We start from the raw sequence: 11,315 nt of genomic DNA on the forward strand, positions 1-11,315 counted from the left end.
TTTTGGGGGTCACCGTAAAGGCCCGGCCCTACATGGGGGGGCGGGGGTGGTACAGGAGGACTGAGGGGGGGCCCCCAGGGACTCGTCCCCGTTCCTCGCGTCCCGCTGGCACCGGCGGCGCGGGCACCGTTCCCACGGCGCGGCGGTGCCAGGCGTGACCGGGCGCCCCGCCAGCCGCGCCCCCCCCTCCCCACAAACTGGGCGCGGGGCTTGCTCCAAACTGGGGTAACTGGGATTGGGGGGGGGTGAAGGAGCGGCCCCCAGCCCCACGGAGGGGTCCCCGAATTGAGGAGGGGGCGCGGGGTGGGTGCGGCGGGGGTGGAGGGGGGGGGTGGCGGTGGCGGGGGGGGGGACAGGGACGGGGACAGGGACAGTGGGGCCATTGTGCGGCCGGAGCCGAGGTTTCAATGGGGCTGGCGGGGGGACAAAGGCGCTTTGACGGAGCCCTCGTTAAGATGCAGAGCCCCGCGCGACACCGCCACCGCCAGCGCGGGGGTCCCGGGGGGCCCGCGACACCGCCAGGGCCGCCGAGGGGACACAGGGACCCCCATGGCTGATGGCACTGTCACCGAGGGGAGCACAGGGACCCCCATGGTGACTGCCACTGTCACCAAGGGGGGGCTGTGACACTGCCAGGGCCACCGAGGGGACACAGGGACCCCCATGGCTGATGGCACTGCCACCGAGGGGGGCACAGGGACCCCCATGGTTAATGGCACTGTCACCGAGAGGGGCACAGGGACCCCCATGGTTAATGGCACTGCCACCGAGGGGGGCACAGGGACCCTCGTCATTAATGCCACTGTCACTAAGAGGGACACAGGGACCCCCATGGCTAATGGCACTGTCACCAAGGGGGGGCCTGTGACACTGCCAGGGCCACCGAGAGGGGCACAGGGACGCCCATGGTTACTGGCACTGTCACTGAAGGGGGCACAGGGACCTCCATCGTTACTGTCACTGTCACCACAGGGGTCCCCTGACACTCTCATGGCCACCACGGGGGTCCTGTGGCTCCTCTGTCACTATCACGGCCGCCACTGGGGGTCCCAGGGCTCCCCTGTCACTGTCAGTGCCACCATGAGGGTCCCAGGTCCCCGCTCTGGCCCTGCTGTGTGACCTGGGGGACCCTTGTCCCCTCCATGTCCCCACTGGGGGTCCCAGGGATGTCCCCCCTCCCCATGGTGACCACGGGGGTCCTGGGGGTGTCCCCACCACGGCCAGGATGGGGGTCCCAGGTCCCACTCACTGCATTGGGGGGACCCCAAAATGGAGCCTTAGGTCACATCGGGGATAACTCATAGCTGGGATAACTCACACCCGGGATAACCCACGCCTGGGATAATTCACACCCGGGATAATTCACACCCAGGATAACTTACATCTGGGATAGTCTGCATCCAGGACAATCCAAATTCCAGGATAACCCACAGCTGAGATAACCCACACCGGGGATAACCCACACCCGGGATAACCCACATCCCAGGATAAACCTCACTTAGAATAACCCACATCCAGGATAACCCACACCCAGGTTAGACCACACCTGGGATAACCCAAATTCTGGGATAACCAACAACTGGGACACTCAGAATAACCCATACCTGGGATAACCCACACCCGGGATAACCCAAATTCCAGGATAACCCACAGCTGGGATAACTCACACCTGGAATAATTCATATCTGGGATACTCCACACCCGGGATAATCCAAATTCTGGGATAACCCACACCTGGGGATAACCAACATCCCGGAATAATGGAATAACTCATAATTGGGATCACCCACACCTGGTTAATGTGGGTTAACCCAAATTCCAGGATAACCCACAGCTGGGATAACCCACACCTGGGATAACCAACAGCTGGGATAATTCAAATTCTGGGTAACCCACACCTGGGATAACCAACCCAGGATAACCCACAGCTGGGATAACACACACCTGGGACATGGGGACATGGGGATAAAGGGACAGGGAGGGGCCTTGGGACATCAGACCTGGGGATACATGACACGGGGACATGGGGTGGGGACGTGGGGTACAGGGGACACAGAGACATGGGGACATCAGAATAGAGGGGCAGGGGGACATGGGGATACAAGGACAGGGGGACATGGGGACACAGGACACAGAATAAGTGACATGGGGACATGGGATGGGGACACAGAGACACAGGGACATGGGATACAGAGACAGGGCCGTGGGGACAGAGGACATGGGGATATGTGACATGGGGACATGGGGATGTGGGGAACAGGGTGTTGGGGACGTGGGAGAGGGAGAGAGGATCTGAGAGTGTGGGGACATGGGGACACAGGGAATGGGGACACATCGCTGTGAGGCACAGGGACACGGAATAAGGGGACATAGGGATATGGGGACATGGGGACAAGGTGATGGGGGAATGGGGCCATGGGGACACTGGGATATGTGAGAATGGGTATCCCATATCCCAGGGACACAGGGACAGGGTGGTACGTGACATGGGGACATGGGGACGCTGGGATATGGGGACATGGGGACGCTGGGATATGGGGACATGGGAATATGGGGACATGGGGAAAACAGGGACACAGGGATTTGGGAATGTGGGGATACAGTGATACGTGGAACATGGGGATCCAGGGACACAGGGACAGGGTGGTACGTGCCATGGGGACATCAGGACATGGGGATCCAGAGAAACGAGGACATGGCAATGTGGGACACAAGGATTTGGGGACGTGGGCATGAGGGACTTGGCAACACCGGTGATTTGGGGACCAGCAATGGGTGGACACGGGGACACGGGGATGTGGCCTCACGGTGTCACGGGTGATGGCGACACGGGGATGTGGGGACATCAGGGCTATGGTGCCACCAGGGCGGGGGGGACAAGGGGTCCCAGGGCTCCCCTCTGCAGCGCCGGTGCCATCCCAGCGCCACCGGCCGGTGCCCGCCGCCCTCGGCACCCCCCAGGATGGGACGGGGGACCCCCGGGGACCCCCCCGGGCCGCCCTTACCTTGCTGGGGGGGTCGCGGGTCCCGCCGTGCTCAGCCCGGCCGGCTCCCCATGGGCTTTATGGCTCGGCGGGGCCGCGGCGGCGGGACGGGCACCCCCCCCCCGCGGAACCGGGGAGGAGCCGCCGGGGGCGGGCCGGGGGTTAATGGGGTGGAAAAGGAGCCGGCCGGCACCGGGTCACGTTACCGGGCACGGGGGGGGACAGGGGGACCCCGCCCGCGGGCACCGGCACCGCCATGAGGGTCCCGGGGGGGTGGGGGGGGTGCGGGCATCGCGACCGGCAATGGGGGGCCCGGTGGGGGCACCGGGGGGCACGAGGGGGGATGTCCAGGCAGGGACACCGCAGCCGGGGGTCGGGCCCTGTGCCCCGGGCACTGGGGGTCCCGGCGGGGGCACCGGGGGTCTCATAGGGGTCCCCTGGACACCGGTGCCTCCAAGGGGGCTCCTGGAGGGTCCGGGCAGGGTCCGCGGGCACACCGGGAGTGCCTGGGGCTACACCGTGGGTCCGTGGGTGGATGGTCAGAGCGTCCGTGTGTCTGTGGGTCAGTGTCCGTGAGTCCGTGGGTGGATGGTCAGAGCGTCCGTGTGTCTGTGGGTCAGTGTCCGTGTGTCCGTGGGTAGATGGTCAGTGTGTTGGTCAGTGTCCGTGTGTCTGTGTTTCCATGTGTCCGTGGTTAGCTGGTCAGTGTCTGTGTGTCCATGGCTGGTCAGTGTGTCCATGTGTCCATGTGTCCATGTATCCATGTGTCCGTGTGTCCATGGGTGGCTGGTCAGTGTATCCATGTGTCCGTGTGTCCATGGCTGGTCAGTGTGTCCATGTGTCCATGTGTCCATGAGTGGATGGTCAGTGTGTCAGTGTGTCCATGTGTCCGTGTGTCCGTGTGTCCATGTGTCAGTGTGTCCATGTATCTGTGTGTCCATGTGTCCGTGTGTCCATGGGTGGCTGGTCAGTGTATCCATGTGTCCGTGTGTCCATGGCTGGTCAGTGTGTCCGTGTGTCCATGTATCCATGTATCCATGTGTCCGTGTGTCCATGGGTGGCTGGTCAGTGAGTCCATGTGTCCATATGTCCATGGGTGGCTGGTCAGTGTATCCATGTGTCCATGTGTCCCTGTGTCCATGTGTCCGTGTGTCCGTGGCTGCCCCACGCCAGGCCCATCCCGGCCGCTCCGGAGTCACAAAGATCCTTTGTCCACTCGGGGGGGGGGGGGGGGCGGGCGAGTGACCTCGGGGCGGGGCTACCGGGGGGCGGGGCCTGTCAGGGGACCCCCTCTGGGCTAATGAGGGGGGTCTGGGCTAATGAGGGGGTCTGGGCTAATGAGGGGGGGTCTGGGTTAATGAGGGGGGGAGGGAGGGGCTGAGCCGGGGAGGGGGCTGGGCTAATGACGGGCACCCCTGGCTAATTATGGGGGGGGGGGGACTAATCCGAGGGAGCGAACGGCAGCCCTGGGCTAGCGCAGGGGCGGCTGGGCTAATTAATGACGGGCTAATTAATGACGGGCTAATTAATGAGGGGCTAATAAAGGCTTGGGGGGGCTGGGCAAGCGCTGGACACCCCCGGGCTGGCGATGAGGAGCGGGGGGCTGGGCTAATGAGGAGCCCCCCCGGGTTAATTATTTTGGGGGGGGGGGGTGCTAACTATGGGGGGGTTGCGCTAATTATGGGGGGGTTGCGCTAATTATGGGGGGATTTGCGCTGATGATGGGGGCGAAACGGATCGCGGGGGGGTGGGGGGGGGTTGGGCTGTCGCTGGCCACCCCCGGGCCGGTGTCCGTGCGGTGGGGGGGGGGCGGGGGCTCCCGGTATTTTTATCCGAGCGCGGCCGTTGCCGGGGAACGGGGCGGGGGGGGGGGGGGGGGGGGGACCCGGAGAGCGCGGAGCGAGCGGGGCTGCGGCAGCGGTGAGAGAGGGCGGGGGGGGGCTGGGGGGGACCCCCGAACCTGGCCGGGCACACCCGAACCCGATCGGGCCCCCCAAACCCGCCTATGCCATCCCCAAATCCGGTCGTGCCCGCCAAGCCCGGCAGTGCCCCCCCCAAACCACGGCCGTGCCCCCCCAAACCTGCCTATGCCACCCCCAATCCCCGCCGTGCCCCCCAAACCCGGCCAGACCCCCCCCAATCCCAGCCGTGCCCCCCAAACCTGGCTATACCCCCCCCAGACCCACCGTGCCCCTCAATCCCGGCCAGACCCCCCCCCAATCCCGGCTATGCCACCCCCAAACCGGGCCAGGCCCCCCCTGAAACCAACCGGGCCCCCAAACCCGGCCATGGCCCCCCAAACCCGGCCATGCCACCCCGAAACCCGACCGTGCCCCCCAAAATCCAGGAATGAATGGGGAGGGGGGGATTGGGGGTGGTGCTTTAGGGACCCCCCCCCCCCCCCAATTGGGGCACACGCGTGTGTAAGGGGGGGGTTGGGGGGTGTGGGGGTGCGCGCGTGACCCGGGGTGAGTGTGCAAGGGCGGGGGGGGGGAGCTCAGCGCGTGTGCAAGGCCCTGTCCCAGTTCCCCCAGTTTGAGATCTCCATCTGCCATTTCCCCATCCCAGTCTCCCCCAGTTTGAGGGTGCAATCCCCCCCATTCCTGCTTCCCATTCCCCCCAGTTTGGCACCTCCAGCCCCCCCATTCCCTTTCCCTGATCCCCCCAGTTTGGGGGTGCAATCCTCCCTTTCCCCCCCATCCCAGTCCCCCCCAGTTTGTGACCTTCATCCCCCCATTTCCCCATCCCAGTCGTCCCAGTTTGAGGGCTCCATCACCCCATTCCTCTCTCCCAGTTCCCCCAGTTTGGCACCTCCATCCCTCACTCCCCCATCCCAGTTCCCCCAGTTTGGCACCTCCATCCCCCATTCCCCCATTCCAGTCCCCCCAGTTTGTGACCTTCATCCCCCCATTCCTCCCTCACAGTCCCCCCAGTTTGGGGGCTCCATTCTCCCATCCCTGTTCCCCCAGTTTGGCACCTCCATCCCCCCATTCCTTCCCAGTCCTCCCAGTTTGAGGGCTCCATCTCCCCATTCCCTCCTCCCAATCTTTGGGGGTGCAATCCCCCCCTTCCTTCCCATTCCCCCCAGTTTGAGGTCTCAATTCCCCCCAGTACCGCCAGTTTGAGGTCTCCATCCCCTACTCCCCCATCCCAGTCCCCCCAGTTTGTGATCTCCATCCCCCCATTCCTCCCTCCCAGTTCCCCCAGTTTGAGGCCTCCATTCCCTCCGTCCCAGTCTCCCCAGTTTGGCGCTTCCATCCTCCATTTCCCCATCCCAGTCCCCCCAGTCTGAGGGCTCCATTCCCCACTCCCCCGTCCCAGTGCACCCAGTTTGGCACCTCCATCCCCCCATTCCTTCCTCCCAGTCTTTGGGGTGCAATCCCCCCATTCCTTCCCAGTCCCCCCAGTTTGAGGCCTCCATCCCCCTTTTCCCCCCATCTCAGTCCCCCCAGTTTGAGGCCTCCATCCCCCCTTTCCCCCCATCCCAGTCCCCCCAGTTTGAGATTCCCAGTGCCCCCAGTCCCCCCAGTCCTCACCCCCTGTCCCCCCCCCAGCCGCCGCCGATGGCTCAGGACAACGCCGCCTTCTGCGGGGTCCCCGAGGGGGTCCCCACGGGGGTCCCGGCCGAGGCCAAGCCCCCTCCCCAACCCCCCCAGGCCCCCAAACGCCGCCCGTGGGGGGCCAGGGGGGGCGCGGGGGCCCGGAAGCGCCAGCGCTACGTGGAGAAGGACGGCAAGTGCAACGTGCAGCACGGCAACGTGCGCGAGACCTACCGCTACCTGACCGACATCTTCACCACCCTGGTGGACCTCAAGTGGCGCTTCAGCCTCCTCATCTTCATCCTGGCCTACGCCCTCACCTGGCTCTTCTTCGGCCTCATCTGGTGGGTCATCGCCTACAGCCGCGGCGACCTGGAGCACCTGGGCGACCACACCTGGACGCCGTGCGTCAACAACCTCAACGGCTTCGTGTCGGCCTTCCTGTTCTCCATCGAGACCGAGACCACCATCGGCTACGGCCACCGCGTCATCACGGACACGTGCCCCGAGGGCATCGTGCTGCTGCTGCTGCAGGCCATCCTGGGCTCCATGGTCAACGCCTTCATGGTGGGCTGCATGTTCGTCAAGATCTCGCAGCCCAACAAGCGCGCCGAGACGCTGGTGTTCTCCTCACACGCCGTGGTGTCGCTGCGCGACGACCGCCTGTGCCTGATGTTCCGCGTGGGCGACCTGCGCGACTCGCACATCGTGGAGGCCTCCATCCGCGCCAAGCTCATCCAGTCCAAGCAGACCCAGGAGGGCGAGTTCATCCCGCTCGACCAGACCGACCTGAGCGTGGGATTCGAGACCGGCGACGATCGGCTCTTCCTGGTGTCGCCGCTCATCATCAGCCACGAGATCGACGAGCGCAGCCCCTTCTGGGACGTGTCGCGGGGGCAGCTGGAGAGGGACGACTTCGAGATCGTCGTCATCCTCGAGGGCATGGTGGAGGCCACAGGTAAACGGGGCGGGGACACCTCGGTGGCGTGGGGAAGCCTCGGTGGCGCAGGGACACCTTGGTGGCACATGGATGCCTCAATGGCACGGGGACACTTTGGTGGCACGGGGACGCCTTGGTGGCACGGGGACGTCTTGGTGGCATGAGGATGCTTTGGTGGCATAGGGATGCCTCGGTGGCATGGGGACACCTTGGTGGCACAGGGATGTGGTGTCTTTGTGTGGATACGTCCATGGAGATGTCACCTCTGTGGGACACATTGTCTTTGTGGGGATGTATTTTCTTCATGGGACACATCACGTCCATGGGACACATCTGTGGGGACATCTCCATGAGGACACATCATCTCTGTGGGACAGATCCATGGGGACACGTCCATGAGGACACGTCATCTTCCTGGGGACATCTCATCTCTGTGGGGACATCACCTCCATGGGGACCCATCACCTCCATGGGGACATCTCCATGAGGACACATCATCTTCTTGGGACCCATCACCTCCATGGGGACACATTGTCTCCTTGGGGACACATCACCTCCATGGGGACACCTCATCTCCATGGGGACACATCAGTGGGGCCGTGTCATCTCCACATGGATAGATGCCTTCAGGTATTGGGGTGCCCCAAACTCTGGGGGTTTCACAGACCCCTCCTACCAGATTTGGGGTTTCCTGTGTCCTGGATTCTTTGGGTATTGGGGTCCCAATGCCCTGAGTGACTCAGATATCGGGGTGCCCCCCACCTTGTGCCCCCCAGGGATGATGTGCCAGGTGTGCAGCTCCTACCTGGCGGACGAGGTGCTCTGGGGTCAGGAACCTTCAGGTTTTGGGGTCCCACAAGGTGCTGTGGGGTCAGGAACCTTCAGGAATTGCGGTCCCCATGCCCTGAGTGATTCAGGAATTGGGGTGCCCCAAACTCTGGGGGTTTCACAGACCCCTCCTACCAGATTTGGGGTTTCCCGTGTCCTGGATTCTTCAGGAATTGGGGTCCCCATGCCCTGAGTGATTCAGGAACTGGAGTCCCCCATGCCCTGAGTGATTCAGGAATTGGGGTCCCCCATGCCCTGAGTGACTCAGATATCGGGGTTCCCCTCACCCCGTGCCCCCCAGGGATGACGTGCCAGGCTCGCAGCTCCTACCTGGCGGACGAGGTGCTCTGGGGTCACCGTTTCACGCCGCTGCTCAGCCTGGAGGAGGGCTTCTACGAGGTGGACTACGGGGGCTTCCACCACACGGTGCCCGTGCCCACCCCGGCCTGCAGCGCCCGCCAGCTGGCAGCCGCCGCCGCCCGCCGCGATGCCCACCTGTACTGGTCCATCCCCAGCCGCCTGGACGAGGCTGCGGCCGCGGGGGGCGAGGGGGACCCCGAAATGTCCCCCCGCGAGAGCAACGGGACCTTGGCCAGCCCCGAGTCGCGGTGATGCCACCAAAATCCAGGTGTAAATAGGGAGAATCACCCTCCCCTGTTGTGGTGGTGGTGGGTTTGGGGTGTCTCTGAGTTTTTTGGGCATCCCTGGGTTTGTGGGGGCAAAGGGGAGCCCAAAATCTCTCAGGAGATCAATGGGACCTTGGCCAACCCCAAGCTGAGGCGATGCCACCAAAATCTGGGTGTAAATAGTGAAAAATCCCCCAGTTGTGGCGGAGATGGTGGGTTTGGGGTATCCATGGGTTTGTGGGGGCAAGGGGGACCCCAAAATCTCTCAGGAGATCGATGGGACCTTGGCCAACCCCAAGCTGAGGCGATGCCACCAAAATCTGGGTGTAAATACTGAGAATCCTCCCCATGATGGTGGTGGTGGTGGTGGTGGGTTTGAGGTGTCCCTGGGTTTGGGGAGACGAAGGGGACCCCGAAATTTCTCAGGAGAGCAACGGGACCTTGGCCAGCCCCAAGCTGAGGTGATGCCACCAAAATCTGGGTGTAAATACTGAGAATCCTCCCCGTTATGATGGTGGTGGTGGGTTTGGGGTGTCCCTGGGTTTGTGGGGGCAAAGGGGGAACCCAAAATCCCCATGAGAGCAATGGGACCTTGGCCAGACCTGAGTTGAGGTGATGCCACCAAAATCCAGGTGTAAATAGCAAAAATCCCCCCAATTATGACGGTGGTGGTGGGTTTGGGGTGTGAGCGGTTGATCTGGGGTGTCCGTGGGTTTATGGGGGCAAAGGGGGCCCCAAAATCTCTCAGGAGACCAACGGGACCTCGACCAGCCCCGACTTGCAGTGATGGTCCCAAAACACGAATTTATTTATTAAATATCCCCCCAGTTCTGATGGTGGTGGTGATTTTGGGGTGTCATTGATTGATTTGGGGTGTCCCTGGGTTTATGGGGTGATGGGGACCCCGAAATCCCCTGGAGAGGGCAAAGGGACCTTGGGCAGCCCCTGCAGGCACCAAACATTGGGTGCATCAAATAAAAACCCCCATTCCGATGGTGGAGCTGGTTTTGGGGTGCAGACGGTGGATTTGGGGTGTCCCTGGCTTTTTGGGGTATCCTGGGTTTGGGGCCTCGGGGAGGGGAAATCCAGAGGCTCCAGTGAGGAATTTGGGGTGAAATCGGGGTGCCCCGACCCCAAATCCTGCAGGGGTGGCAGGAAGGGGTCAGTGCCACCCCTCCAGGGACATGGGGACCCCCAGGGTGGGTTTGGGGTCCCTCAAGGACATGGGGGCCCCCAGGGTGGGGTTTGGGGTCTCCCAAGGACATGGGGACCCCCAGGGTGGGCAGGGGGTCCCCCTTTATTGCCTCTCCCCCCAATGTCCCTACGGGATCCCCCCCCAGATTGGGGGTGGGGGGCGGTGCTGGGGGATGCGGAACCGAGAGGGGGCGAAAGGAACCGAAAGAAGCCGAGTGAGGCCGAGCGGAGCCGAGCCGGGGCTGGGAGGAGCCGAAAGGAGCCGAAATCACACGAATGAGGCCGAGAGGAGCCGAAAGGAGCCGAAATCACACGAATGAGGCCGAGCGGAGCCGAAAGAAACGAAAGGACCCGAATGGGGCTGAGCGGAGCCAAACGGATCCTGAAAGACCCAAATGGGGCTGAGCGGAGCCGAACGGATCCGAAAGGACCCAAATGGGGCCGAGAGGAGCCGAACGGATCCGAAAGGACCCGAATGGGGCCGAGCGGAGCCGAACGGATCCGAAAGGACCCGAATGGGGCCGAGCGGAGCCGAACGGATCCGAAAGGACCCGAATGGGGCCGAGCGGAGCCGAACGGATCCGGAAAGACCCAAATGGGGCCGAGAGGAGCCGAATGGGGCTGAGGGCCACCAAAGCCCCGCCCATTCCTGACCCCGCCCCCTCCCCTGTCGCGCGTGGGGGGCAGAGGCTGCGACCCCCCCCCCCCAAAACCCCCAAAACCAGCGACACCGGGGGCACAGGGACCCCCCGAGACCCCCGCGTGTCCTGGGTGTGACCTGTGCGTGTGTCCTGTGTGTGACACGCGTGTCCTCCGTGTGTCCTGCGTGTGACACGCGTGTCCTGTCCGTGTGTCCTGTGTGTGACACGCGTGTCCTGTCCGTGTGTCCTGTGTGTGAGACGGGTGTCCTGTCCGTGTGTCCTGTGTGTGACACGCGTGTCCTGTCCGTGTGTCCTGTGTGTGAGACGGGTGTCCTGTCCGTGTGTCCTGTGTGTGTCACGCGTGTCCTGTCCGTGTGTCCTGTGTGTGACACGCGTGTCCAGTCCGTGTGCTCTGAGGGTGTCACGCGTGTTGTCCCCCCCCGTGTCCCCCCGCCTGTCGCATTCCTGCCGCCCACGGGCAGCAGCTGCGCGGGGCGGGGGGCGGCGGAGACGGGCAGGGGATGGGGGGCACTGGGAAGGACTGGGATGGAGCTGGAATGGAC

General features: G+C 63.7%; 1 protein-coding gene across 3 annotated transcripts; it reads left to right on the top strand.

Moving 5' to 3' along the window:
* Positions 1-4,847: 4,847 nt before the first annotated feature.
* KCNJ9 (potassium inwardly rectifying channel subfamily J member 9) lies at positions 4,848-9,751 on the top strand. Of its 3 annotated transcripts, XM_077192004.1 has the most exons (5): positions 4,848-4,904; positions 6,539-7,481; positions 7,841-7,909; positions 8,037-8,093; positions 8,593-8,728. In XM_077192004.1, the coding sequence occupies exons 2-4, from the start codon at positions 6,548-6,550 to the stop codon at positions 8,081-8,083; spliced, it is 1,050 nt and encodes a 349-aa protein (XP_077048119.1). In that variant the 5' UTR covers positions 4,848-4,904; positions 6,539-6,547; the 3' UTR covers positions 8,084-8,093; positions 8,593-8,728. The 3 variants fall into 3 exon arrangements, with proteins under 3 accessions (XP_077048119.1, XP_077048118.1, XP_077048120.1); XM_077192003.1 differs by lacking the exons at positions 7,841-7,909; positions 8,037-8,093 and having other exon boundaries at positions 8,593-9,751; XM_077192005.1 differs by lacking the exons at positions 8,037-8,093; positions 8,593-8,728 and having other exon boundaries at positions 7,841-8,031.
* Positions 9,752-11,315: the final 1,564 nt, after the last annotated feature.

Source organism: Agelaius phoeniceus, chromosome 31 (assembly GCF_051311805.1).
Source record: "Agelaius phoeniceus isolate bAgePho1 chromosome 31, bAgePho1.hap1, whole genome shotgun sequence".
Lineage (NCBI taxonomy): Eukaryota > Metazoa > Chordata > Aves > Passeriformes > Icteridae > Agelaius > Agelaius phoeniceus.

Coding starts and splice junctions, on each gene's coding strand:
- KCNJ9 (XM_077192003.1), top strand. CDS start 6,548: ATGGCTCAGGACAACGCCGCCTTCTGCGGGGTCCCCGAGGGGGTCCCC. Junction 7,482..8,592: donor GGGCATGGTGGAGGCCACAG/GTAAACGGGGCG, acceptor CGTGCCCCCCAG/GGATGACGTGCCAGGCTCGC.